We start from the raw sequence: 27,868 nt of genomic DNA on the forward strand, positions 1-27,868 counted from the left end.
CTTGGTCCCATCTCTGTGCCTGGTACCTGATGTCACGTGTCACCCTGAGTAAGGCCTCAGTAAATGTTTGCCAGGTTCACTTGGATTCAACTCCTGTAAAGCTGGAAAGCACTGAGAATTCCCAGGGCTCTACCTACTGTGGCTTGGCTTCTGATTTTCCTCTTTCTTCACAGAGCCGCTGCTGCCCCCTTCTGGGGTTGCTCGGTATTTCTGGGGGAAGAACTTTTTAAGGCCTCGGCTGTGCCCTCCCTACATGTTGGTGAGCTTGGTGCTGCAAGTCTAGCAACTCTTGAGGCCTGGATGGGACTCAGGACAGACCCAGATCACTTGTGCTTTGCGAGAAGCCCTGTTCCTGGAGAAACCACCTGTCTGGGAGGATTTGCAGAGGATTTGGTTTTAATGGAACTGGAGCTGAAAGTGGGATCATTTGTTGGGATAGCTGTGGTAGAAGGATGACTGCATTGGGTGTCAGGAGAACTGGAATCTAGACCAGCCCTAAACCTTGGGCTCTGGCTTTCTGGGCTTCATTTTCCTTTTCTGTAAAACAGGGGGTGAGGCCAGGCTGATTGTGTTCCAGAGCGGGTGAGGGACTTCAGTAGGGATGGGCCTCTAAGCTCTCTCCCTCTGTCACGACCTCTGCCCCACTTTGAGCCCTTTTATTTATGGGGTGACAAATATGATTTTGCTGGGGAAAAAAATGTCCTCAGAAGTCTGAAAGCCACTGGCCTGGATGGTCTCTGAGATCCCTTCCAGCTCCAATGGTGTGATTTTATGAACTTAGAATTCAGTCACAGGCGTGAAAGCTGAAATCACAGCGCCAGACGTGTCTCTGTAAGTGTGGTGGGTGTTTTGCAGGCAGACAGTCCAGAAGACATGCACAGCTGGATTAAGGAGATCGGGGCAGCTGTCCAGGCCCTCAAGTGCCACCCCAGAGTAAGTCACTTCCTTCCTGTCCACGGTCACTGTCAACATCGTGATGAGTTGTCCCGAGTGGGTGGGTTTTATTTGGTGATGTGGGGAAGCAGACCGGTGCCCAGATGCAGCTGAAGCCCCGGGCTGTCTTGCTTGTTTTTCTCTTTTGACTGGTTTGGGTACAAATTTTTATTTTTTTGTTTTTTTCAGTAGTTGGAGGAGGTGAGGTAGGGTTGGATAGAGAACCAGAGCTTCTGATGTGTCCTGCACATCTCCCTGCCAGGCAGACCTTGACACTTCTGGGGTGAATGCTGCTGGCCATATTTAATTTCTGTAGACGTGTGTCTCTGGGCCTGTGAGGTGGTGATCCTGGAGGGGGTCCTCTTCCTGGGACCTTGGGATAAACATTGTCAGGAAAACTCTTACTTTCCTTTTTTTCCCGCCTTTTATTTTTGTAGGAAATGTCCTTTTCTCGATCCATTTCTTTGACCCGCTCTGGAAGCTCCAGCCTCTCAGGGGGGCCCAACTCTGTCTTGTGCAGAGGGCGGCCGCCTCTGGAGGAGAGAAGGGCCCTCTGCAAAGCCCCCTCCGTGGCTTCCTCCTGGCAGCCCTGGACACCTGTCCCCCAGGCTGGGGAAAAGCTGCTTCCCACTGAAGAGACTCCTGAGGACTCTTTGTTCATGCCTCGACTTGGGGAGAGCAGTACTTCTGGGGTGCTGCCCAGCTCCCGGATAAGGCACAGATCGGAGCCCCAGCACCCCAAGGAGAAGCCGTTTGTGTTCAACCTCGATGATGAAAACATACGGACCTCTGATGTGTGATGAGGCGCAGTGCCCAGGAGGGAGGGGGAGGACTCAGACGTCCAAGGGGCCGTGACTCAGTGTCCTGCTGGAGGACAGTCAGAGGCCTTCCTGGCACTCACATCCCTGTGGAGCTCTCTTGGGGGAGGGGAGCATCAGCTGGTTTTTTTTTTTTTTTTTTTAAAAATCAATGCAGTGTTTTTAATTCGGGAAAGTCACTAGGTTAGACCTGTAGGCTTGCTCAGTGGAGAGCGGGGTGCCTCTTACTTTGACTCTTCCATGGTCCACCTGGTGAGAGGAGGTTGGAAGTCCAATTTCATCCCTAACCAAGTTTTAGTTCCTTGTCCTTGTCTTATTAGTTTCTTCCCTTTGTTTTCAGGCCGGGCGCAGAACCTTGAGGCCAGTCATCTGGTTTTATCCTATTCCTGTTCATTGGCTGAAGTTTGACTGTGAAGTAGGAGGGTGGGAACTAACCCAGCTGAAACTGGGGGAAGCGGTGGGGGACACCCAGGCTCCAGCTTGGCCGGGATACTTTCTGAGGGAAGGTGTTAAAATCTGGGTGCTGGGGGGGGGCCCTGAATGTCGACCAGGGCAGATTCCCCCCTCCCCCAGGGGACCTCCATCGGGGAAGAAATAGGGACCTCTTGTAAGGAATGGGAGAACGCACTCCCATCCCCAGTGCATCAGCCAGTTTTGGGAATTACTCTGTTCTCTTTGAGATGTTCTTTGACCCCAAATACTGTCCCCGTGAGAGACAGACCTGCCCACCCTGTTGCTGTGTCAGGCCCTTAGGATGGGTTTATCAGTGTTCAGTGCTGAGAACAGAACAGACATTGCCCTTGATATGGCGTTACTTGGAATGTGTGAAGGGTTGATGAGTGTATGATAATTCACTTGTGTGATACATCAAATCTGTATTTTAGAGTTTGAGAGTTGCTTTAAAGCAGGTGCCGGGAAGAGATGGAGTTTAGTTCATCCAGCTAAAAATTTTTGATCCATGTTTTCCAGACAGAAGAAAAGGTCTCTTTTCGCAAACACAGATTATCTTGGGTCCTTGCCTCTCAGCTCTTCTTTCATGGGCCGATAGTAGTCTAATTTTAAGTGCTGTATATTGTATACCTTGGCAGATTTGCTTTCTTTCTGATCTTTGTGTTGCCCTTTGGATGATGCCTCGTGTCTGTACTTGCATGATGAAATCTTGTCGTCTGACGAGGTTCTACGTACTTAACAGTGAGGAGATAACAAAGATAATCTTGAGAGATATTTATATCTGTAATAAAATAGAAACTGTGCAGAGAAACATTGCTTTAGAGGCTATGCATTGCTGGTTAGAGATTTCCCAGGTAGAAGAGCATAGATTGTATTTCCCATCCCGTATTTTAGGATGTACCTTCTTCCATTTGACAAGAGATCCTATTTCCAGGGTCCCTGGGAGAAATTATCTGTCCAGCTTATGTGGTGAACTGCTACCAAGGTTCCCTAAAGGGAGGGAGCTTAACTCAGTTCTATCTAGAACTCTTTATCAGCTAGATCAGTTAATGTTGTCTTTAAATTAAGAATTAACGAGTAGAGAAGACTGTGATCAGAAAATCCTTAGTGGCTTGAGGGAAATCTTCTGTTTGTTTCGGGCAGTGTAGTTTCCTTGAAGTCTGTGTCAGGTTGAGAACTTTTCTTGACTGTACTGCTTTGGAGGTAACTTTCACTTAAATTGTTTGCCCTAGTGGTCCTGGTATAAAAAAGGAAATCTACTCTAGATTTCTCTCTCTCTCTTTTTTTCCCCTCTTTTCTGCAGCCTCCTGTATACTTTTGTCCTTAGAAATCCCTGGTTTGGAGATTCTTTATTTATGAGTGATCAAGGTGACAACATACTTCAAGTAGCCTGATTTCAAGAAGCCATTCCCAATTCTTAAAGTTCTTTGTCTCAGGTTTCATCTTCAGATTTTCCTCAAGAAAATTCTTTGGCTAGGTGAAAGAAAGTGCACGGAGATATGGAACTAACAAAGATAAATTAGGAACTTTTGAGATCTCTGTAAACATTCCCTAACTCATGGAAAGATGTCATCTCTTGGTGTTTAAGTTGTGAAAATCTACCCATTTCTTCCTCTTCTAAATAAACTCTTTGCTAGATTACTACTGCTAAATTAATTGGCCATTATGGTAAGCTGATCTGTTTCTTATTCAGTAAGGTTTATTTTGAGAATGTATTAAATTAAACATACTTATAAATCCAGATTGTATTATCATAATAGAGGGGAAACAAGGATTCTAGTTGGCAGATACTTGGGAATTCCAAGTTAGAGCGTTGTTAATGTAGTTCCAACACCAGATAAATATAATTATCTTCAATGAAGCTTAGAGGCATTCTCATTGCCAAATCTTATTTCAGAATTCCTTTTGTGTTCATATTTCTTAGCTTCTGGCTAATTTCACATCACACCTTTTAATGTCACTACTCATGTGAGCCAAAGATGGTGCATATACGACCAAAGCATTTGGTTTCAATGTGAAAAATGGAACCAAGTGGAAAAAACAAGGAGGGGATGCAATATCGATTAGTAGTTAAGTGCATAGGCTCTGGAATAAATCTGTTTGTTTTGTTTTGTTTTTTTTTTAAAAAAGGAACCAAAAAAGGTACTGCATTTTTTGTGTGTGTGTGGAATAAAAACGTTCTCTGAGTTGTGCTGTTTTCATAAGACTTTTGACGTGGTCTTGACCCACTGTGTGTAACAATTTCAGGTGTCTCCCCATAGGTGAACTATCATTGTCCACTGTTCTTGAAAGTTAAGGAATTGCTTGCTCAGGGTCAGCTGATGGCTGGTGAACGTGGTTTGGCCTTTTGCATTCTGTGAGATGACAGTTGTACTAAGGTGTCCATCAGGTAAAGCGATCTCAGGTGAAAATTGCAGAGTTACACATCTGTTTCTGAGTAGAATGCTGAGCTCCCATGAGAGAGTCCAACTGCATAGTTCACTTGAAGCAGAAGGTGGTTTGTTTTTGTTTTATTTTTTTCCCCCCTGAATGTAACTGTGCTCTGATATGGGCTAAAAGGATCCAATAAATAAGTGGCAGATTCAGTAGTTGAGCAGTGGGATTTGATATGTTTGTTTTCACTGTTAACCAGATAAATAGGCATAAGGAAGTAGCAGAGTTTTGGAAACTGAGTTTCCCAAATCAGCTTTGTTTATAAACTTTGAACATGTCAGAAATGGACAGATTTATTACATCTTTTCTACCAATGTCACTTTTTCCCCTTACTCCCGTTTTCTCTCTGTTACTGCCTGCAGTAGTGAATTACAGTCACTCATGCTCGGTAGAGTTTGAATAAAGCGAATATTTGGCCAAAAAACATACTGTTTGACCCCTTCCCCCACTGCTCCCCAAGGTGTAGCATGATTCTGTGTTTTGAACCAGTATGTTTCAGCTGTGAAATGCACTGACTGTAGGCTGAGCTGAGTGCATGGAAACTCTTATGCTTCTCCTTTTAAGCGATCTCCTACTTCGTATGTAGCAAAAAATAATTTTCTAAAACTGTTTTGTCGCTTGTTTTGTAATAAAAACCATGTGAAATACTGAAATAGGGTGTGTGTTTTCCTAACTCGGATCGTCTGTCCGTGGGTGGGTGAGTTGTCAGTCTGCCCCGGTTCTTGGTGTTCTGAATTTCACGAGGTGGGGAAGGGCCGGGACGCGGGGCGGGGTGGGGAACGGGTGTGTGTGGAGAGGGCTGCCAGGTTCTGCCCCTTAAAGTCGGGGGCTGAAGGAGGCGGCACCCCAGTCCGGAGAAAGCGTTGCTCGTCTGAGAGCAGCTGCGGGTCCAGAGGAGAGTCCTCGGGAACGTGGGAGGCAAGGAGGAAGGGGGCGGGATGACGAGACCCGTGCTGCGGCCCGCCGGGCTCGGACCGTTCGTCCCGCCGTGGCTGCCGCTGCCCGCGGCGCCGGGGCGCGGAGTCCAGGCCCCGAGGGCCAGGCCCGCGCCGCGCTGCCCGCCGCTGCCCTCCCTGCTCGGCGGGGGACGGCCCCGGGACTCGACCGCCGCGGGGGCTGCCGCGTCTGCGCCGCGGCCGAGGGCGAGGCCTGCGGCGGGGCGCTCGGCCGGCCGTGCGCCGCTCGCGCCCCGGCTCCTCGGCGGCGGGGGGCGGCCGCGTGCGGCGGCGACGGGCGCACCTACCCCAGCCTGTGCGCGCTCCGCGCCGAGAACCGCGCCGCGCGCCTCCGTGGCGCGCTCCCGGCCGTGCCGGTGCGGAAGGGGGACTGTGGAGCCCCAGGTGAGCGGAGGGCCGCGCGCTCTCCGCGCCCTCTTCAGGAGCGAGTTCCGTTCGCGCGGTTCTCCCTGCTGCATCGCCAGAGCGATTCAACGCCTCCTATCTCCCTATTTTCTTCCCTCCTTAGGTGTCCGGTTACCGGTTCCCATGTGGTTGCTCCCCAATTTCCTCCCCATAGCTGGTGGCCGCCGTCTTCCCTTTTAAGTTATTTTCAAATCGGGGTGAGAGGTCTGGTCTCATGCGACCGCAGTGAAGAGAGGAGGGGGAGGGAAAGAGGAGAGAGAGGGAGGAGAGAGGTGATGCCTGATGCGGTCAGGTAGCGAGGGTCGTCCCCCCACCCCCCACCTCCCCGCCCAAAGAATGGAGCATCTCTTTGCAGGGACCAGAAGCGCAGGCTGGCTCAGGAGCAAGTACAACTTCATCGCCGCCGTGGTGAGATGGTGGCCCCGTCCGTGGTCCACTTACAGCTGTTCCGCGGGTAAAGGAGGTCGGAGGAGGACGTCAGCTCCCCGGGCTAACTGTTCCCGAGGGCCTCCCTGCTCCAGGCCCCGCGCAACCACTCTCCCAGCACAATTTAGTTGTGAAAACCACGGTGAGGAAATCAAACGTCTCAAAGAGGTTGCATAGCCTGTTGGTCGTTTAGCCAAAGAGCAGAGTCATAAGGATTCTGACTTCCAAACCTGGGCTACTCCTCTCTCTCAGACAAGTTCAAGGTCAGAGGTAAGAGCCAGAAGGCACCTTGATGGTGATCTTGCCCGGTCCCTTCTTTTGCACGTAAGGAATCCCAAACCCAGAGAGCAAGAGAAACTTGTCCTATGTCACAAGGCCAGTTAGTAGTGGAACCTAAGCCGGGACCAGATTTCTCTGACTCCCTCCCTGCCTGGGTGCTGGATAATGTGGCACTAGGTCCACTTTTGCCCCCAGTATTACGATTAGGTTAGTCGTCTTTGAAGCAGAGGGGTGCTGCTTTTCCTGGAAAAGGAGAGTTGGAATCAGCTCTCAGTCCTGTTCACAAGAGATGGCCAGGACATTGAACACAGACAGAGTCTAATTACATGTGGAGAGAATGAAAACAGACAGGGAAAAGTAAAATGTCTGAGGAAACTGTGGTGGAAGAATGTTTGATAAATGCCAGGTTCCCATGCTTCCAGACTATGGCGGATGCCCTGCTTTGCCCGCCCTCTGCTTATGCTGTTGTCTTGCTGAGACAGGTCGCCTCTCAGCAGTGAGGATATTCCTGCATCCAGTGGCTCTGGGTTCATAGTGTCTGAGGATGGGCTTATTGTTACCAGTGCCCACGTCCTCACGAACCAGCAGTGGATCCAGGTGGAGCTCCAGAGCGGGGTCCAGTATGAAGCCACTGTCAATGACATTGACCATAAATTGGATCTTGCCCTGATTAAAACTGAGCCAAATGTGAGCCTGTGATTCGAGGATTTTCATCAACTTGCTGATATTTTCTTCCCCACCCCACCACATGTCTTTTCTCCCTGTCATATACTTTTTTTTTTTTCTAGTTTGCTTTCTTTCTATTCTTCACTCCTTCTTTTGTTTATTTTCTTCCATGCCTGTCTGTATGTCTGTAACAATTTTTATTAACTACCCAGCTGTCTTTTTTTCTCCTTCAGTTCCTTCTTCAACAGATGCTGCTTCTGGGAAACTTATTTCTCTGCTTGTCTCAGAACACCAGAAATGATTGTAATGGATTCAAAGCTGCTAAGGCGTGCTTTGAGTTCCTTGCTATACAAAGTGTGGTCTGCACCCAGCAGCATTGACATCATCTGAGAATTTTTTAGAAATACAGAAACTCAGACCCTACCCAGGTCTACTGATCACTGGGAGATTCATATGCACATTAAGGAGGAGCACTGCTTTGGGTGACCTCCTTTCTGTTCGTGGCTTATTAACTTTGTAAACTTCTGAGCTGGAATGGTGCTAAGTAAATTGCTAATGTCAGTTTATGTTCATCAGTTACTTCACTGGCGGTTTACTTATAGTAATTTCTACAGGCAATAATTTTAGATTTTTAGAGATGATCCCTATCATCTCAACAAGTAAGAGTTTAGCGGTAGTTGGACTGTAAGGAGGAAGACTCAGGCAGTTGTAGAAACTAGGTGGGTGGGTGATTCTTGCATTATAGATGCCGAAATGGTGGAGACCGTGTCATATATGGGTTGTATACAAACGCTGATTGATTCCATTCTTAATTTGTCCATCCGGTCCCTCCTCACCCACGTGCAGACTGGACTTCCTGTATTGCTGCTGGGAAAGCCATCTGACCTGCGAGCTGGCGAGTTCGTAGCGGTCTTGGGTAGCCTGTTTTCACTGCAGAACACAGTGACGGCAGGCATTGTCAGCACCACACAGTGAGAGGGCAAAGAGCTGGGGCTGAAGGATTCAGGCATGGACTATACCAGACGGATGCCATAATTAATGTAAGTCACAGGGGTAGGCTGTCCTCAGCCCATAAGATACTGGCAACGCGGTGGGAAGAACACTTCACGGTGCCTTCTTTTCCCTTTGGCCTTTCAGGGATGTTTTGTTTGGTGTGATAACTGGCCTCTACGATATTGGATGGTCGCCTAGGGTCTGTCGCAGAGGTCACTGCTGCCGTAGGAGGTGGTGGTCCTCTTGCTGTTGTTCTTCACCTGCACTGACTTTGGAGATGATCATGATGGGGCCCAACTTTGCCTGCCCTGGGGAAACAGGGGCTCACTAGGGCAGGCTGTTTTTGGTAAACCTCTTTGGGAACTATATATAGATGACTGGGAGAAAAGTACTGATGGCTTTTTCAAATTCTGTCTTCAGCACGGGAATTCCAGGGGGCCTCTGGTGAATTTGGTAAGTGACCACTTTCCTTGCTGCTTCACGCTTCTTCTTAACTTTCAAAAACTTGACAAATTTCATGATGCAGACTGGGATGTCGCTCTTGTGTAGAGATTTGTGGTACGATGCTTTTCTATTATTGCATCTTAAGTAAAGGGCTAGGAAAAATTTAAGATCTACGATGGATTTGTCACCTTGGCGTGTGAGCTCCTCCAGCCGAGGGCGTCAGGGTTTCCTTAACACCTACTTACATCTCTTCAGTGTGCTTTCTGCTTTCATTGGGTACTTAACAAAAGTCCTGGGTACTAAACCCAAATTATGTCAAATGACAACTATACTATGTAGTGTATATCCTTGAAGACCCCCTGCTTCTGCATGTGAAGAACTAAGTCTCATCCCAAAATGCTAATTTAGTATTGACCTGCTTAGACACGACAAAAAAGCCACAACAACAATCCGTTGCTCTGCCATGTATTTAATTCTTAAATTTTATTCAACATCCCTAATGGAAATGCCAGGGTTTCTAGTTGCTCAGATACAACAAGAGAGCAGTGCTGTTTGACACACGGCCTGTGATCATGCTCTCTGAGTCCCTTGAGCTGATTGTTTCTGCTTTCTCTTCACATATTACATTTGCTTGTAGGAGGAGGAATTGTGTGTGAAATCACTGAGCGCTTTTTACTCCTAATATTTTTTTTTTCACATCTTCATTGGAGTTTCAATGCTTTACAATGTTGTGTTAGTTTCTGCTGTATAACAAAGTGAATCAGCTGTATGTATACATATATCCCCATATCTCCTCCCTCTTGCGTCTCCCTCCCACCCTCCCTATCCCACCCCTCTAGGTGGTCACAGAGCACCGAGCTGATCTCCCTGTGCTATGCGGCTGCTTCCCACTAGCCATCCATTTTACATTTGGTAGTGTATATATGTCCATGCCACTCTCTCACTTCATCCCAGCTTACCCTTCCCCCCCATGCCCTCAAGTCTGTTCTCTACATCTGTGTCTGTATTCCTGCCCTGCCACTAGGTTCATTAGTACTGCTTTTTTAAATTCCATTTTTTTTGGATTCCATATATATGTGTTAGCATACAGTATTTGTTTTTCTTCTTTCTGACTTAGTTCACTCTGTATGACAGATTCTAGGTCCAACCACCTCACTACAAATAACTCAATTTCGTTTCTCCTTATGGCTGAGTAATATTCCATTGTATATATGTGCCACATCTTCTTTATCCATTCATCTGTCGATGGACATTTAGGTTGCTTCCATGTCCTGGCTATTGTAAATAGAGCTGCAATGAACATTTTGGTACATGTCTCTTTTTGAATTATTGTTTTCTCAGAGTATATGCCCAGTAGTGGGATTGCTGGGTCATATGGTAGTTCTATTTTTAGTTTGTTAAGGAACTTCCATACTGTTCGCCATAGTGGCTCTATCAATTTACATTCCCACCAACAGTGCAGGAGGGTTCCCTTTTCTCCACACCCTCTCCAGCATTTATTGTTTGTAGATTTTTTGATGATGGCCATTCTGACCGGTGTGAGGTGATACCTCATTGTAGTTTTGATTTGCATTTCTCTAATGATTAGTGATGTTGAGCCTCTTTTCATGCATTTGTTGGCCATCTGTATATCTTCTTTGGAGAAATGTCTATTTAGGTCATCTGCTCATTTTTGGACTGGGTTGTTTGTTTTTGTGATATTGAGCTGCATGAGCTGCTTGTATATTTTGGAGATTAATCCTCTGTCAGTTGCTTCATTTGCAAATAGTTTCTCCCATTTTGAGGGTTGTCTTTTCGTCTTGTTTATGGTTTCCTTTGCTGGGCAAATTTCATTAGGTCCCATTTGTTTATTTTTGTTTTTATTTCCCTTACTCTAGGAGGTGGGTCAAAAAGGATCTTGCTGTGATTTATGTCATAGAGTGTTCTGCCTGTGTTTTCCTCTAACAGTTTTATAGTGTCTGGCCTTACATTTAGGTGTTTAATCCATTTTGAGTTTATTTTTGTGTATGGTGTTAGGGTGTGTTCTAATTTCATTCTTTTCCATGAGGCTGTCCATTTTTCCCAGCACCACTTATTGAAGGGGCTGTCTTTTCTCCATTTTTATATTCTTGCTTCCTTTGTCAAAGATAAGGTGACCATATGTGCGTGGGTTTATCTCTGGGCTTTCTATCCTGTTCCATTGATCTATATTTCTGTTGTTGTGCCAGTACCATACTGTCTTGATTACTGTAGCTTTGTAGTAGAGTCTGAAGTCAGGGAGCCTGATTCCTCCAGCTCCGTTTTTGTTTCTCAAGATTGCTTTGGCTATTCAGGGTCTTTTGTGTTTCCATACAGATTGTAAAATTTCTTGTTCTAGTTCTGTGAAAAATGCCATTGGTAATTTGATAGGGATTGCATTGAACCTGTAGATTGCTTTGGGTAGTATAGTCATTTTCACAATATTGATTCTTCCAATCCAGGAGCATGGTATCTCTCCATCTGTTTATGTTATCTTTGATTTCTTTCATCAGTGTTTTATAGTTTTCTGAGTACCGGTCTTTTGCCTCCTTAGGTAGGTTTATTCCTAGGTATTTTATTCTTTTTGTTGTGATGGTAAATGGGATTGTTTCCTTAATTTGTCTTTCTGATCTTTCGTTGTTAGTGTATAGGAATGCAAGAGATTTCTGTGCATTAATTTTGTATCCTGCAACCTTACCAAATTCATTGATTAGTTCTAGTAGTTTTTTGGTGGCATCTTTAGGATTTTCTATGTTTAGTATCATGTCATCGGCAGACAGTGACAGTTTTACTTCTTCTTTCCCAATTTGTATTCCTTTTATTTCTTTTTCTTCTCTGATTGCTGTGGCTAGGACTTCCAACACTATGCTGAATAACAGTGGTGAGAGTGGGCAACCTTGTCTTGTGTCTGATCTTAAAGGAAATGCTTTCAGTTTTTCACCATTGAGAATGATGTTTGCTGTGGGTTTGTCATATATGGCTTTTATTATGTTGAGGTAGGTTCCTCTATGCCCACTTTCTGGAGAGTTTTTATCATAAATGGGTGTTGAATTGTGTCAAAAGCTTTTTCTGCATCTATTGAGGTGATATATGGTTTTTATTCTTTAATTTGTTAATATGGTGTATCACATTGATTTGCATATATTGGAGAATCCTTGCATTCTGGGATAAATCCCATTTAATCATGGTGTATGATCCTTTTAATATGCTGTAGGATTCTGTTTGCTAGTATTTTGTTGAGGATTTTTGCATCTATGTTCATCAGTGATATTGGTCTGTAGTTTCCTTTTTTGTGACATCTTTGTCTGGTTTTGGTATCAGGGTGATGGTGGCCTCGTAGAATGAGTTGGGGAGTGTTCCTCCCTCTGTTATATTTTGGAAGAGTTTCAGAAGGATAGGTGTTATCTCTTCTCTAAATGTTTGATAGAATTTGCCTGTGAAGCCATCTGGTCCTGGGCTTTTGTTTGTTGGAAGATTTTAAATTGCAGTCTCATTTTCAGTGCTTGTTATTGGTCTGTTTATATTTTCTATTTCTTTCTGGTTCAGTCTCAGAAGGTTGTACTTTTCTCAGAATTTGTCCATTTCTTCCAGGTTGTCCATTTTATTGGCATATAGCTGCTTGTAGTAATCTCTCATGATCCTTTGTATTTCTGCAGTGTCAGTTGTTACTTCTCCTTTTTCATTTCTAATTCTATTGATTTGAGTCTTCTCCATTTTTTTCTTGATGAGTCTGGCTAATGGTTTATCAATTTTGTTTATCTTCTCAAAACACCAGCTTTTAGTTTTATTGATCTTTGTTATTGTTTCCTTCACTTCTTTTTTATTTATTTCTGATCTTATCTTTATATTTCTTTCCTTCTGCTGACTTTGCGGTTTTTTTGTTCTTCTTTCTCTCATTGCTTTAGGTGTAAGGTTAGGTTGTTTATTTGAGATGTTTCTTGTTTCCTGAGATAGGACTGTATTACTATAAACTTCCCTCTTAGAACTGCTTTTGCTGCATCCCATAGGTTTTGGGTCATTGTGTGTTTTCATTGTCATTTGTTTCTAGGTATTTTTTGATTTCCTCTTTGATTTCTTCAGTGATCTCTTGGTTATTTAGCAACACACTGTTTAGCCCTCATGTATTTGTGTTTTTTACTGTTTTTTTCCCTGTAATTGATTTCTAATCTCATAGCATTGTGTTCGGAAAAGATGCTTGATATGATTTCAATTTTCTTAAGTTTTCCAAGGTTTGATTTGTGACCCAAAATGTGACTGGAGAACATTCCACGTGCACTTGAGAAGAAACTGTATTCTTCCTCTTTTGGGTGGAATGTCCTAAAAATATCAATTAAGTCTTTCTGTTCTATTGTGTCATTTAAAGCTTGTGTTTCCTTATTTATTTTCTGTCTGGATGATCTGTCTATTGGTGTAAGTAGGGTGTTAAAGTCCCCCACTATTATTGTGTTACTGTCGATTTCTCCTTTTATGGCTGTTAGCATTTGCCTTATGTATTGAGGTGCTCCTATGTTGGGTGCATAAATATTTATAATTGTTATGTTTTCTTCTTGGATCAGTCTCTTGATCATTATATAGTGTCCTTCCTTATCTCTTATAACAGTCTTTATTTTAAAGCCTATTTATTCTAATATGAGTATTGCTACTCCAGCTTTCTTGTGATTTCCATTTGCAAGGAATATCTTTTTCCATCCCCTCATTTTCAGTCTGTATGTGTCCCTAGGTCTGAAGTGGGTCTCTTGTAGACAGCATTTATAAGGGTCTTGTTTTTGTATGCATTCAGCCAGTCTATGTTTTTTGGTTGGAGCATTTAATCCATTTACATTCAAAGTGATTATTGATATGTATGTTCCTATTACCATTTTCTTAATTGATTTGGGTTTGTTTTTGTGGGTCTTTTTCTTCTCATGTGTTTCCCCCTTAGAGAAGTTCCGTTAGCATTTGTTTTAAAGCTGGTTTGGTGGCGCTGAATTCTCTGAACTTTTGATTTTCTGTAAAGCTTTTGATTTCTCCATCAAATCTGAATGAGATCCTTGCTGGGTAGAGTAAGCTTGGCTGTAGGTTTTCCCTTCATCACTTTAAATATGTCCTGCCACTCCCTTCTGGCTTGCAGAGTTTCTGCTGAAAGATCAGCTCTTAACCTTATGGGTATTCCCTTGTATGTTATTTGTTGCTTTTCCCTTGCTGCTCTTAATATTTTTTCTTTGTATTTAATTTTTGATAGTTTGATTAATATGTGTCTCTGTGTGTTTCTCTTTGGGTTTATCCTGTATGGGACTCTCTGCGCTTCCTGGACTTGACTATTTCCTTTCCCATATTAGGGAAGTTTTTGACTATAATCTCTTCAAATATTTTCTCAGACCCATTCTTTTTCTCTTCTTCTTCTGGGACCCCTATAATTCGAATGTTGGTGCGTTTAATGTCCCTCAGGTCTCTGAGACTGTCCTCAATTCTTTTCATTCTTTTTTCTTTATTCTGCTCCCTGGCAGTTATTTCTACCATTTTATCTTCCAGCTCACTTATGTGTTCTTCTGCCTCAGTTATTCTGCTATTGATTCCTTCTAGAGTATTTTTAATTTCATTTATTGTGTTGCTCACCACTGTTTGTTTGCTCTTTAGTTCTTCTAGATCCTTGTGAAATGTTTCTTGTATTTTCTCCATTCTGTTTCTGAGATTTTGTATCATTTTTCCTATCATTACTCTGAATTCTTTTTCAGGTAGGTTACCTATTTTGTCTTCATTTATTTGGTCTTATAGGTTTTTACCTTGCTCCTTTGTCTGTAACATATTTTTTTGTTGTATCATTGGTTTTTTTTTGATGGGTGGGGCTGTATTCCTGTCTTACTGGTTGTTTGGCCTGAGGTGTCCAGCACTGGGGTTTGCAGGCAGTTGGATAGAGCCGGGTCTTAGAGCTGAGATGAGGACCTCCAGGAGGCCTCACTCCGATTAATATTCCCTGGGGTCTGAGGTTCTCTGTTAGTCCAGTGGTTTGGACTCAGAGCTCCCACCACCAGGAGCTCGGGCCCGACCCCCAGCCTGGGAACCAAGATCCCACAAGCCGTGTGGCACGGGAGGAAAAAAAAAAGAAAAAAGGAGCAATACAATAACAAAGAATAAAAAACAAAATAAAATTAGAAAGACAAAAAATATATTAGGAAAAATAAAACTATAATTGAAACAACTGCAACAAGGTAAAATAAAACCACAACAGAAAAAAGAAAAAAAAAAGGGAACAAGCGAAAAGGAGAACAATAACAAAGTATAAAGAATAAAATTAGAAAACCAAAAGATTTATTAGAAAAAATTAAAATATAAATGAATCAAGGTAAAACAAAACCCCAATATAAAAGAGGAAAAAAGAAAAAAGAAAAAAAAAAAAGCCTTGGCTATGGGGGGCGGAGTTTAGGCGGGGGTGGAACTTCGGCAGGGGCGGGGTTTAGGGTGGGTGGGAATTAGGCGGGTGGGAGGTGATGTTTGGGCATGGGGCGGGGCCTAGGCGGGCGACATTCAAGCGTGGGGCAGGGCTTCTGCTTAGGGCCTGCAGCGAAGGGGAGAGGCAGCACGTGGAAAGGAGGGCCTCTGGAGTGTGGGGTTCAGGAGTTTGGTGGTAGGGCCCTGGGTGAGGGTGTGTGGGTGGGGTTTAGGCCCAGCGCATTGGAGGGGGGTCTCAGAGGGGGTCTCCGAGTGTAGAGGTGGGGCCCTGGGTGGGGGTGTAGGGGCGGGGCTTGGGCTCTGTGTGGCAGGAGGGAGGCTCCTAGGGCAGAGGATGAGGCCCGGGGGCCCAGCAGGTTCCCCGTGCCTAAGAGGACAGGAAAAGTGCTGGCCCCGTTCCCTTCCGTTCCTCCGCGCCCCTCCCCCACCGTCTCCCCCAGGGTCTCCCCCATTGCGGCTGGACCCCTAACCGTGGGTGTGTCCCGCTGGGTGTAGGAACTCCTCCCCTCCCCCAGCGGCCCCTCAGGGGCGCCAGTCCTGTCCCGCCTCCACTTCTCCTCCCCCTTCACTCCCCCAAGGCCCACATCTTACCTGGTCGATGGGGGTTCCTCCCGTCCCCTTAGGTGTCCATGGTCCCCCTCCGGTGCATGGTCCCCCTCTGGTGCCCTAGTTGTGAGGAGACGCGAATTCCGCATCCTCCTAGTCTGCCATCTTGACTCCGCCCCTCTTTACTCCTAACGTTGCATGTGATTTTTGTGCCTGCTTTTTCTCCAGTAAACAATGAGTTTACTAGAGCAGGGATGAAATGCAGGATTTCAAGCCACACTCCAGACCTACTGAATTATAATCTGTATTTTAATGTGATCGGAAGTCTCTTTTCTATCCTTCCCGTTACCTAACAAAGGCTAAGGGATGATGAAATGCACAAAAAGGAAAGTATTTCCCACTTCATAAGTTTAGTTTAGTAGAGCTTTGTTCCTAAGGTCAATTTGCTGAATCTTCTGAATAGTTTCATTGAAGTGTGGCTGAAAGTCAACAGCTTTTTGCCTTTTCCGTGTTTACTTTTAGTCTCATTTAAGGAATGGAAAGACATACACTCCTTGCCCTCATATCTGTGTCAAAATACAAACTGTGGTTCACTTTGAAAAGCAATGTAATTTGGTCAAGAAAAAAAAGAGCTCAACATTAAAACCCAGAATTCCTCAGCAGGAATTTGCACGCCTTGGTCCGCTAAGATGCCACCTGTTGCTCGACCCTAAGTGACCCTAAGCTTCTCTCCTTCCTTTGCTTGTCAGTCTGCAGAACTGCGCTGCTGAATTGATGTCTCCTCCCTTGTCAGGATGGTGATGTGATTGACATAAACACACTGAAGGTGACCACAGGAATCTCCTTTGCAATTCCCTTGGATCGCATTCGATAGAAAGGTAAGGGGAATTAGGACTTTTTCTTCCCTTCCCGTGCTTTTCAGGAGCCCTCAAAGGGCTCCACTGTGGTGAGGACAATCCCTTTTTTTGGCCATGCTGTGTGGCTTGTGGGATCCTAGTTCTGCTACCAGGGATTGAATCCGCGCCTCCTGCAGTGGAAGCGTGGAGGCCTAACCACTGGACCGCCAGGGAAGTCCCTGAGACAATCCTTTGAGTTCTGTAGAAAACAGAGTCACCGGTACTGAGCTCCGATCACAGTGATCCAGGCAGCAGTACCAGGGGACTAGGTGCAAAACCCAGCCTGAGCTGTACCCAGAGATAGTTGGATGGAACTATTGTGGAAAGGAAAGCCCTGGGCTGGACGTGGGGAGGTGGGCCTGTGTGAGCGACAAAGGTTCTCTGAGGCATGTTTGTCTTGGCTGGCAGCCTGAAAGGGCAGCTAACATTGGAAGGATATTCTGTGACTCGGTCTGCCAAAAGGAAAGGAGGCTTTGTTAGTAACAGGTCATAATTCTCCTTTCCAGGAAAGGCTGTTTCACAGAAGAAATAGCTGGGTCTGCGCATGCTGTCCCTCACTATGAAGTAAGCGCGGGTGTGACCATGTCTGGGTTGTTTTTCAGAAGCACAAGCTATAGGTAGAGAGCCTGAACGGGGAAGGTAAAGCATTTGGACAGCGGCTGGCTCCTCTCGTGACCGCAGGCCCTACTTGTCACAGGGTAGGTGACTGCATCTGCAGCACAGCACGCACTGTACTTTTCCGTGGTTTCTTTCACTGTGTCCAATGGGTCTAGGCTTCGGCACAGAGAATCAGACCACCCACCCCTGGGGAAGAATGACGGTGACCAGCTAGAGGGCATCCTCGTCCCATGTGTGTGAGCCTTGAGCAGAGCAGAGAGAGTCCCCACCGACAGCTGGAGGGTTGTCCAGGGCTCAGGAGACTAATTCACTGTGCTTCCTAACCTCATGGGAAAACTCTTCTGACTTTTCTTAGCCTGCTTCAGGAAATGAAAAGGCAAGATCCAGATTTCCCTGATGTGACCTCTGGAGTGTTTGTATATGAGATGATTCAAGGAACAGCTGCTGAAAGGTAAGAGCAGCTCGGGCCTCTGACCATCCTCCTCTGTTCTCACTAGGTGTGCCCCGTGGTAAATGTGTGTGGGATCTAGACTTGCCCTGATATGGTGGGCCCTGCCTGCCGTGAGGCTATTGAACACCTACCTGAGGGGTGGCTGGTGTGACTGAGGAACTGCATTTTAAATTTTATTTAACTTTAATTGATTTAAATACAAAAACCCAGAAGCAATGTAAAATATTTTCCCCTGAAACACACTTTTTTTGTTTTGGGGAGACTGCGTTTCACTTTAATAACTGCATTGTGTAAGAGATTATCATCGTATAGCAGCATATTGGGTGTGTGCTGTTTCTAGAGGATTTCAAAGACTTAGAACAGAGCATAAAATATGTATTAATAATTATTAAACTATGACATGTTAAATGATATTTTAGATATAAAGTAAGATATTATTAAAATATATTTTATATTATATATTAGTTTCATCTGTTTAAAAATTTTAAAAAGTTTAAAAATTAAAAATTTTTTGAATGTGGCTACCAGAACATTTTAAATTATATATGTGGCTTGCCTTACATTTCTATTGGACAGTGCTGAGTGTACTAGTGAGGGCTCCCCCGGCTTTTCTTTTTTTGAAAGGGATGGTTCTCTGCAGCCCAAGAATTCATGATATGAGTTCACGACATAAGTTTAATTTTGCTAGGAATTCCCAAATCTACTCTTTTGCTACCTTACTTATTAAGAATCAGAAGAATCCAGGGGGTTAGGAGTTTAAGAACCTATTTTAGGTACTTTAAAACATTTTTTTTCTTTGAATTCTGGATGACAGCATCAGAGGCCAGCACTAAACAAACAAACAAACAAGTACATATAGTAAATAAAGCAAAGGCTAGAGACGTTTTGAGACATTTATAGTAACTACTGAGAGACAGGCTGACTTGGCCTACAAATATTCTCCCGGTCTCTCTCTTACACTTCTTGCATATCCCTCCCTCACTGTTTTTGTTTTTCAAGAGCTCAACAATCTGCTTAGATTATGGCAACTCTTTTCAGAGGGGAAGAATCTATAGGGTACTAACTGTTCAGAAGAGCTAAGTGTTAGGCCTCCTGTTACTAAATTTGACGCGTCACAGGCTTTTCTAGACGTTCTTGGTCCCTGCCCACCCCCCACCCCTCCCCCCCACTTATTTTTAACTTCTGGTTCAAAGCCAAAGCTATCTCTTTCAGCTCTTCAAGTCCTTGCTCCTCAAAATGTGGTCTGTAGACCAGCAGCAATAGCATCAGCTGGAGCTTTTTAGAAATGCAGTGACAGGGGCACCACTGAAAAAGAATTTGAAAAAGAACTGGTATGTGTATAGGTGTAACTGAATCACTTTGCTGTATGCCTGAAACTAACACAACATACTCCAATATAAAATAAAAAGTTCAAAAAAAATCAGAATCTGCTTTTTAAACAAGATCTTCAGGGGATTCAGATGCACATTAAAATGTGGGAATTACTGCTTGCTTGAAGTCCCTGATAAACCGCAAATCATTCTGGCGTCACCCACTTATACCTAAGAATAATGACAATAATTCCAGTAATAACAGCTGGCATTTATCAACCACTTACTATGTCAGGCATCATTTAAAGCATCTTACGTACTTGTTCGAGCCCCCAGTAATTCTGGGATATAGGTGTTATTTTACGGAGGCAGCAGCTGTGGTGCAGAGAGGTTAATTACCTTGACAGTTACACGGTAAGTCAGACGGCAGGGATGTACACCGTAGCTTAGCCCCTGTATTATCCTGCTCTTGTGGCTACTTTTCTTGTTTCTGAGAGGCAGAGTGATTGGCAAGAAGATGGGTTTTCAAGTCTGAGAGATCCAGGATGAAATCCTACTTTAGCCTCTTACAAGCCGTGGGACACGGAAAAGGTCTTTTATCCTGCCTGAGCCCCACTTCCTCATATTTGGTGCATAGTTTGCATTCAGTAATACTTTGCAGGTTTCTTTCTCACAGAACTTTCATGAATTAAGTTCTTTCTTTATGTACTGTCCCAGGCATTCCCCTGAGCTGTCCTGGTTCTTGAGGCTTTCCCTGCTTTTAGTTCTACACTCCAACTTCACATCCTCTTCCTTTAAATTTTCTTTCTTTTAAAAAATAAACTCTACATACCTTGGTAATCTTCCCACATGATCATTCTTCCCTGGGCTTCCCAGCTTCCAGTTTCTCTCTCTCTTTTTTTTTTTTGGCTGCACCTCACGGCTTGTGAGATCTTAGTTCCCTGACCAGGGATCGAACCCGGGCCCCTGGTAGTGGGAGCACTGAGTCCTCACCACTGGACCACCAGGGAATTCCCCCCATTTCTCATAAATGGTGTCTCCTGCAGTCATTTAATTTGACTTCCAGGCTATTTTTGACTTTAAGACACATCATCAGCATGGCTATATATTTATTCTAGTGTTTTGTATTTGGAGCTGGTTTTTGTTTCTAGAATATATATTCTACATGAAGCAAGTATGTTGGAGGCTGAATATAATCACAACTTTGAGGAAAAGGAGCCTAGAACCAGAGCCTTAAATATTTAGACCTTGGTGACTGGTTTTTGACTTACTGGAAGCTGCTTCTATAGTGCAGCTCAGCATACCCTCCAGGTCCATAAACTGTGGGTGAAGATGGGGCAAGTAAGTGGGCTGTCAACATCAAACTGATTAGAGTGCAACTGTCTGGAAAAATATATATCGCTTGGGCTTTTCACGTTTGTCGGTAAGGCCGAGTGTATGCTTCAGGTTAAGTGAGGTCAGGGATTAACAGAAATGAAAAGCTCAACTCCCTATTGCAAACCAAATCTCATATATGGGAGGAGCAAACTTCTTACACATGATTCTGGTAGAATATTAGTTTTGGAAAGGCAAATAGGGTTGTTGCCCTCCAGTGATTTTGCAGAATATATTAGAGCAGGCCTCACATTCGGAAGGATGGAGGCTATTTCTGGTTTCCTGGTTTGTATGTTTAATGCCAGCAAAAGGGTAGTGCCTTAAGAGACAGACATTAAATTCTAGATGGGGATAAGTAAAACTCTTACAGTTTCATGGTCCTTTCTTCTCCCCTCCCAGCTCTGGGTTGAGAGACCGTGATGTAATAGTCAGCATAAACGGACAACCTGTCACACGACAACCGACGTGATTGAAGCTGTTAAGGCCAATGATTCCCTTTCTATCCTGGTTCGTCGGAGAAGTCAACTGTTGATCCTGACAGTCACACCTGAAACAACCAATTAAGTGTCTTGCTTTAAAAAGAAATGATCTAACAAAACCAAAGCTTTACTACCTGGTTTGTATTGGAGATGTGCGAAAGGTGGCGAGGGGTTTCAGGATCTCTTTCTCATAAAGGAAAGTGAATGCTTTAAAACACACATACACACACTCCGGAACCATTAGGTTGGGGGTGTTGTAACTGCTGCTAAGAAGCATTCCTAAGGCAAGTGGAAGAAGCAAGCAAGTGGGGAGCTGATAAAATTTTATTTAAAGACAGGAAACAACTGAAAACAGGCCGAGTTTCTAGTTTAACCTTGACAAGAAGGACACTTCAGTATTTAAAAACTTCTCTATAGCCACAAACTGGATATAACACAAACATACACAAACAAATATATCTGTCTACCAAATATTAAGAAACAAACGGAATCCAGAGTGTAAAGGAAATCACACTTTTCAAAATATTCCTTTATTCAAGTAGTTTTTCAGGTTGTTATCACATTTGGCCAGGGTTTGTGAATACAGAGGATGGGCATCACCTAGAAGCCACACTGAAACTGACAAATGTGGATCGTCACAGAGGAATGTAAAGATTCTCAGGCTGTCACCTAGCAGTGGAAACAACTTTGGTCCTCATCACCTTTTCTGTGAGAAGGGCTTCTTCTATAAAATACAAAATTTAATAACTTACAGACTTTTACCTCTTTACCCAAGCTCCTCCTCCTGGAAACACTAATGATTAATGATTTTGAGTCTGAAAGCTGCCACAGTTTTTTATTTTTAAAGGAAAATAGCTCTTGATGGGGTTTGTGACTATCCTTAAGGAGATTTTTTTTTTTTTTTTTGGTGAGATGAAGCAGGATTTGTGGTTTTAAAGTAGTATCTTATTTGGGGTAAGATTTCAATTTTAGTTTGTCTTCCAGATTTTTCTTAGAAGTTTTTTTTTTTCCTTTTTAAAAGGGGGCATCCTTGAACCCTCTTAAGTTCTATGCAAAATTTTATGTTTCTGTGCATTTTTCTGGGGAGAAGGTCCAGTTTCTTCATGACCCGCTACAATTTAAAATATACTGCCTTAGAGTGTAGAGTTTATAAATAAGAATCTATCAATTATTACTGTTATAAAGAAGGTTAAGGTCAACGTGGTACATAACTTTCAGGACAAAATAGAATAATCTGTTTTAACTTTTACATAATTTCCACCATTTAATACTGTAAGAACAGTGGTCATATTAATCAGAGATAATAAAGCTGAAACTCTTAGGAAAACTTCATAATGATAGAGCATATTCAGAGTTATTTTAACTGGGATTCTTGGTCTTTATGTCAATTATTATGAGACTTGACTTTGAGCAGTTCTACCTTGATTGTTTCTAGAATTTATAAGTTGCCCAAATAGCAGGCTCTTAGTTTGATTTACCTTACAAACCCCATTTTTACTTTATATTTTTGCCTTATATCCTTTTCAACTCAGATTGCAAGGGATGGGAACTAAGTTTTAAAAACCACTTATAATTCAGAACATTTTCTTTTATTCCCAGTGATTTGGGAACTCGAAACCTTGGCTGTCTCTTTCCCTATGACTGATTGCTATAGCCCACACTGACAGATTTTGGTACCATGCTTATTTTGACAGAATGTGTTCAGTTTCTCTTTGCCCCCCAGATCACATCCTAACTCTACCCAGCACTCAGTAGTAATATCCTTTAAGGAAGAGTCTGCTTTTCTTTCCAGGGGCCTGAGGCCCCTCATATTATCTTACCTAATCATGAAGAATAGATTTACAGTTACTTGTATGAAATCTTTTTTTTTTTTTTTTACTAGTCTACAACATGGGCTCTCTAAACTGGTAAATACTACTTTTTTGATAGGAAAAGTCTGCCAAGAGGATAGCTGAACTCAGCCATGTTCAGCTATCCAAAACATAACTGGAATGAGGAAATTACTGTACTGGATATGTTCCCTCTCAGGCATAATAATGATGAAACAATAGGGTTTATTATCAGGCTCAGTTCAAATGCTTAGCTTTAAGCACAACAAATATAATTTTGAGTTTCACTCTACCTACTGAAAACACCCAAACGAGCATTCCAGGGTGGCAACATTTATTCTGCAATTTAAATTCAGAAAGTCAGAATTTCAGTGTGTATTAAAATCCATCGCCATTTCTACTTCTGAAGATTTTCATTGGTTCAGCTTCCGATCTCCACCACATGAGGACTCAGGGTCACAAAAGGCACAAGGCTAAAAATATTCACTTTGCTTATCCTGTTGGGTCCACTTGCTCCAAAGGATTGATTATACAGCAATTGCACAGAAATAAAGAATATGGAAACCCTTCTGCAGCTTATAAGTTAATCACTATCCTTTATATTTTTTGTATATGAGGAAAGGTGCAAACTTGATACCCACAATACTGTTTGCTTGTCATTTCTAGTCTGCAAGGTAAAGTTTGGGTTGAAAATCCACAGTCCAAAGAAACCTTCCTAACCAAAGCCATTCCCTCCAAAGAGGAAGGCAATGGTCAGGTCTGATAATAAGGAAGAGTTCTGAGCCTGTAGAGATGAATTCAGGAGACTTACCTCTCTGGGCCACGGTAGCGGTTCTTTTTAGTAAACAGTGCACCAATTGCTGCCGTCACTTGGCATCAGCCCTCCAGTAATAAGCAAAATAAGGTCAACAAACCACCAAATCCCAAGTCCTCCAAGTGTCAAGAGCTTCCCCACTGCTGTTCCAGTGTGTCCCAGACAGAAACGATCTACTCCAAAGCATCCCAGGAAGAAGGAGTAGAGCAAAGTGGTTATGAAGTAGTGTCCGGTATACCTACGCAAAGGGGATTAAGAGGAAGGTGTTTACCACGTGAAAATGAAAACACTTAACGATTAGTGAATTTCACGTTAAGTGAAAAGATGGTGGGGCAGTCCCCCTGTGACCTCTTAACTGCCCTTCACCCCCCGCCCCCAAAAAGGAAAATCTCTAGTTTGTCTAGAGTCTCAAAAGAGTACTTGCTAAGGTATGGAGGACCTATAGGAACCAATACAGAGCTGGACTGGACAAGAAACTATCAAGCACATTTGCACGACAGGTATCCTGGTAGGCGTGGAGTCTGGGCCCCCATCCCTCCTACACAGGCTCCTTTCCCAAGGGAGGCTGCAGTTCTGAATGTAGTTCTCTAAAGAGGTGTTACCTTCCCTTAAATGAATACTGATCTCCATATTCCTTTTCTGCTGTTTTGTGGCACCTAAAAACGGAACTTCTTTGTAAGGTCTTCTGGCTTATGTACTGTGATGACAGTCAATTGCAGATGCTCTAACAGCATCACTTAACACAGTCACAGACTCTCCATTAGCAAATGGTATAGTAAATTCTGTGCCTTCAAGCGGAGTTTACAGAAATAACCCTAATTCTTTAAGGTAATACCTGATTTTCAGGGAGAATGGCCCATACTTTTTGTAATAAAATCTTTATTCCTGAAATTCTAAGGCTGTTTTCAAAGGATTTATGCCTATCCTAGGACTTCTGGAGCTACATCATCTGGTCCAACTCCTTCATTTTTCAGATGAGAGGATAGAGACTCTGGGTGGCCAAAGGTCCTTAGCTGGTTGGTGAAAGAGACGTTTAGAATGTACAGCCTCTGGTCTCCTGTCCAGTGTCCCCTCTGTTATAACTACATTGTTGGTGTCCATAGGGGATGCACAGTAGTAATCATGTTGCCCCTTTAACACTTACGGTAAAAGAAAAAGTCACATCAAGAAATGACAAAACAGCTCCACCTCCATCCAAGTAATAACTGCTCCATTCAGAGTCACACTTACTTTATACAAGGTTTATTCTCTCGTAGGAAGGTCCTAGGACTGGCACATTCGATTCCGTCCAGGGCACGGCATTGTACGGAGGTGTGTTCCACGTCACTGTAGGCCTGACCACCGAACTGGGCAAGAACGACCAAAACAAAACAACCAACCAAACTCACCAGAGCAAGTAACACAAAATATATCTTTATATTAGTAAAAGCTGACTCAGGACAATAATTATTCTAACAAAGGTGAGGTAAAGCTATGCTAAAGAGCAAGGAATGCAGTGACATGCTTCAAGTGATTTTACATTAGTCCATCCTAAATGTACATTGTTTTAAATAAACTCCTCTTTTTTTTTCTTTCCTTATGACTGCCTTCTTTAATAATATAATACAAAAGTTTATAATCAGTTTCATTAAATGCCATTTAGAATAGACACAATGCTTTATCCTGTATTTACGGGAAAAAAAGAGCACATTACTGAACATTTGGGGAAGGGTATTTAAAAAGTCAATGTGTAGTTGAGGTCTGTTTTATACATATTATAAATGAACATCATTAGGAAAGAACTCAGAATAGCAACTAACTCAGGACTTCACCTCGGTCACGAAACTGTGATTTTCAGATGTCTGTAATACATCTATAGTATAAGTTTTAATTCCAGCAAAAAATTTCAGAACAGGACCTCTGACCCTTTGTGTAACTGAATGCTTGCACAGAAAACACAGCTGTACATTCTCCACTGGCACCTTATTAAGTGCTTCACTACTGCTTTTGCTGGAACATTCCTCAAAGGGAAGGGGTGGGTCCTCCCCCAGGACACGGGTGCCTGAATGTTGACAGTCCTCCAGGACTTCTGGGGGAAGTGACAGTCCGAGCACCTTGACAGGATCAACACAGTGTTTAATGAAAATGGGTAAAAGTAAGTGATCTCTATACAATATACTCACTCAAACTTTTATCAATAATTACCCATAGAACAAAATCTCATTGTATTGAAAATATTTCTTTACACATGACTGCAGTAAGAGTGGCCTTTTTGGCCTTATTACTTTCAGGTTTATTCCTGTGTGTCTGATTTAGCACAAAGAATATTTTCCATAATTCTCTTATAGCTGACTCTGTCTTGACTTGCATTATGTAGCATGATATAACATAATGGTGAGTCCACAGTGGGGAGGAAGTATGTGAACTTCACTGGTTTTGGGGAGACTGACTAGGAAGCATGCATCCAGCTTTAGGGATATTATTAATGGAACTGAATGGCTTCTTTCCATTCCAAGAGGCCACTGTTATCAAAGGCTTCTCCTGAATGCTATAACCTCCTACAAAGACATATACTGATAGACCCTACCTATTTCCTAAGGACACAGTGGAAACTGCTTGTGTGGCGAAAAGAAAGGTCACTGGCAAGAGGATCTTTGCCCCAAATGCATGTGTAACAAAGATACTGCTCAATCCATCATCAGTTTTAGAAACTGCCTAAACCTTTCTTTTGCTCTTTCGGGAAAGTACATACCTTGAAGGACTGTCAGGGGTGATATTTGAGTTCCAAATCTGTCAATCTCAATGGCCAAAGGAACCAAAGACAGGTTGGTCTTTGCACCTGGGTAGTTTTGGCACAGAGACTGCTTCTTCCTGAGGAAACTAAATGTCTTGTTCAGCCACTGACCCTAGCCATGCTGTAAATTTCCAGTAACAGTCATTCCAATGAATTTTACAAAAAGGTAACTTCATGCCCCTTATACTTTTCTGTAACAGCATTTAGCCAGTACTATTTCTCTATGGAAGAGTTTGCTCACAAAACAAAACAAAAACCCACCTTGAGACAACCATAACCGAGTTCCTGGGATGCCGTTGCATTTCCAACATGATCCACTGGGTCTTCACATTCTATAAATTCATCGGGTCTGTAAATCACCAGTAAAAGCATCATTGTCATCATCATTAAGGTTTTGCAAATGGCTGTTTACATGTATATAATCAAAACAGGCAAGAGAAATTTAAGTTTCTGGGGGTTAATTTCATTCTGACTCTTCCCAAAGACAAGAAGTGCTGTCAGTTAGGCTGAAGCACAGCCGGTCAAACAGCCATCCAAATGACCCTTTGGTTGTGCCAGGAGCGTGTTTCTGGTCCTATTTCTACACGGATTCTACCTCTGCCATGGCTTCATCTCTTCCTAGGCAAACAGCCACAAGGTATGAGGGCAAAATTGAAGCCGAAGGATTCCCAGCCCTCTTTGCATTTCCCAAACGCCTTTTCTTATTTGACTTAAAAGAGATGTTAAAAATTTTGACTTGGCTCTGCAACAGTAAGGATATTCTTTTTTTTTTTTTTTTTTTGTAAGGAAGTGCCTTGTAGGTACAAATAATTTACTCCAATTGTGCCCCACTCAGTAGCAGCACCTACGATGGTTTCTCCTTAGGTTAAAGGGAGCAGGACAGAGAAGGCACAACCCGTACACTTCTTCCGGAGGCTATATGATGTCACTCCTCCCTAGTTCTCCTCTTTGGGGATCCCAAAGGATCTGCCACCGACACACAGGGTTTTCCCCTGCATGAGAGACGAGTGAGAAACCTGTCACGATATTTACTTCCCGCGTGTTGACTATCAGGTCCTCAGGTGGAGAGGGTCTGGGGGGAAAAAGCAGCCTGCCTCCCTCCCTCCCTCTCCCCTGCATAACACCCATATGTCCCAGGCCCCATCTCCATCTCCACCCGCCTCGACGACTGCGTAGCTTACAGGTAAGAGCAAAGGATGACTGGAGAGTGGGGGTCGCCATATTCCCAGCTCGCGGAGCCGGTGGAGCCCTCCGGGTGGGCGGCGCCAGCGGATGTGGGCTCGGGCTCGGCGGTAGTGTTGTGCGAGTGGCTCCGAGAGACACAATGCAGCAGCAGGAGATTCCCCATCAACAAAGCCGCCTGGCCGCAGAGAAGTAGGTAACTCACCGGGCAACCACCCAGCACCATCTTCCCGGGCCCAGTGGCGGAGTCCCAGGCTCAACCTCAAACCCCAGCCGGCACCGCCGACCCAAGCCCTGCCTGGTCAGGCCTCTCCGCGTAGCCCCGCTCCTCGCCGCCAAACAGCCAATGGGAGAGCAGCTCGACGCT

General features: G+C 43.7%; 3 protein-coding genes across 8 annotated transcripts in view; 2 read left to right on the forward strand and 1 right to left on the reverse strand.

Moving 5' to 3' along the window:
• The window catches only part of PLEKHA2 (pleckstrin homology domain containing A2), a 56,174-nt gene extending 51,787 nt beyond the window's left edge, over positions 1-4,387 (forward strand). For all 4 annotated transcript variants that reach the window (XM_057537145.1, XM_057537146.1, XM_057537148.1 and 1 more), the window contains exons 11-12: positions 856-933; positions 1,371-4,387. In XM_057537145.1, the coding sequence (XP_057393128.1) occupies positions 856-933; positions 1,371-1,733 (441 nt within the window). In that variant the 3' untranslated portion in view covers positions 1,734-4,387. The remainder of the gene's footprint in view (positions 1-855; positions 934-1,370) is intronic.
• A 1,106-nt stretch (positions 4,388-5,493) lies between these two features.
• On the forward strand, positions 5,494-21,027 carry HTRA4 (HtrA serine peptidase 4). Its single transcript, XM_028165514.2, is given in 13 exon segments — positions 5,494-5,707; positions 5,710-5,974; positions 6,351-6,401; positions 6,404-6,449; positions 7,183-7,387; positions 8,213-8,381; positions 8,384-8,406; positions 8,780-8,812; positions 16,569-16,653; positions 17,142-17,235; positions 17,645-17,740; positions 20,824-20,873; positions 20,876-21,027. Coding segments are annotated over 13 exon segments (1,365 nt in total). The 5' UTR covers positions 5,494-5,572; the 3' UTR covers positions 20,989-21,027.
• Positions 20,846-27,837, reverse strand: TM2D2 (TM2 domain containing 2). 3 transcript variants are annotated; one of them, XM_057537324.1, is made up of 5 exons: positions 27,501-27,837; positions 26,581-26,668; positions 24,777-24,892; positions 23,544-23,784; positions 20,846-20,971 (listed from the first exon to the last, which is right to left on the reverse strand). In XM_057537324.1, exons 1-4 carry the CDS (start codon positions 27,725-27,727, stop codon positions 23,571-23,573), a joined length of 645 nt encoding a protein of 214 aa, XP_057393307.1. In that variant the 5' UTR covers positions 27,728-27,837; the 3' UTR covers positions 20,846-20,971; positions 23,544-23,570. The 3 variants fall into 3 exon arrangements, with proteins under 3 accessions (XP_057393307.1, XP_007178474.1, XP_007178473.1); XM_007178412.2 differs by lacking the exon at positions 20,846-20,971 and adding an exon at positions 21,415-21,627; XM_007178411.2 differs by lacking the exon at positions 20,846-20,971 and having other exon boundaries at positions 21,415-23,784.
• Between the last annotated feature and the right edge of the window lie 31 nt (positions 27,838-27,868).

Source organism: Balaenoptera acutorostrata, chromosome 21, assembly GCF_949987535.1.
Source record: "Balaenoptera acutorostrata chromosome 21, mBalAcu1.1, whole genome shotgun sequence".
NCBI classification, from domain to species: Eukaryota; Metazoa; Chordata; class Mammalia; order Artiodactyla; family Balaenopteridae; genus Balaenoptera; species Balaenoptera acutorostrata.

Bases quoted from the DNA above. Each gene is read 5' to 3' on its own strand.
- TM2D2 (XM_057537324.1), bottom strand. From the start codon at position 27,727: ATGGTGCTGGGTGGTTGCCCGGTGAGTTACCTACTTCTCTGCGGCCAG. The intron at 26,669-27,500 runs GTAAGCTACGCA...GGTGATTTACAG, and splicing joins GTCATCCTTTGCTCTTACCT to ACCCGATGAATTTATAGAAT. The intron at 23,785-24,776 runs GTAAGTGTGACT...CCCTTTGCGTAG, and splicing joins GAGAATAAACCTTGTATAAA to GTATACCGGACACTACTTCA.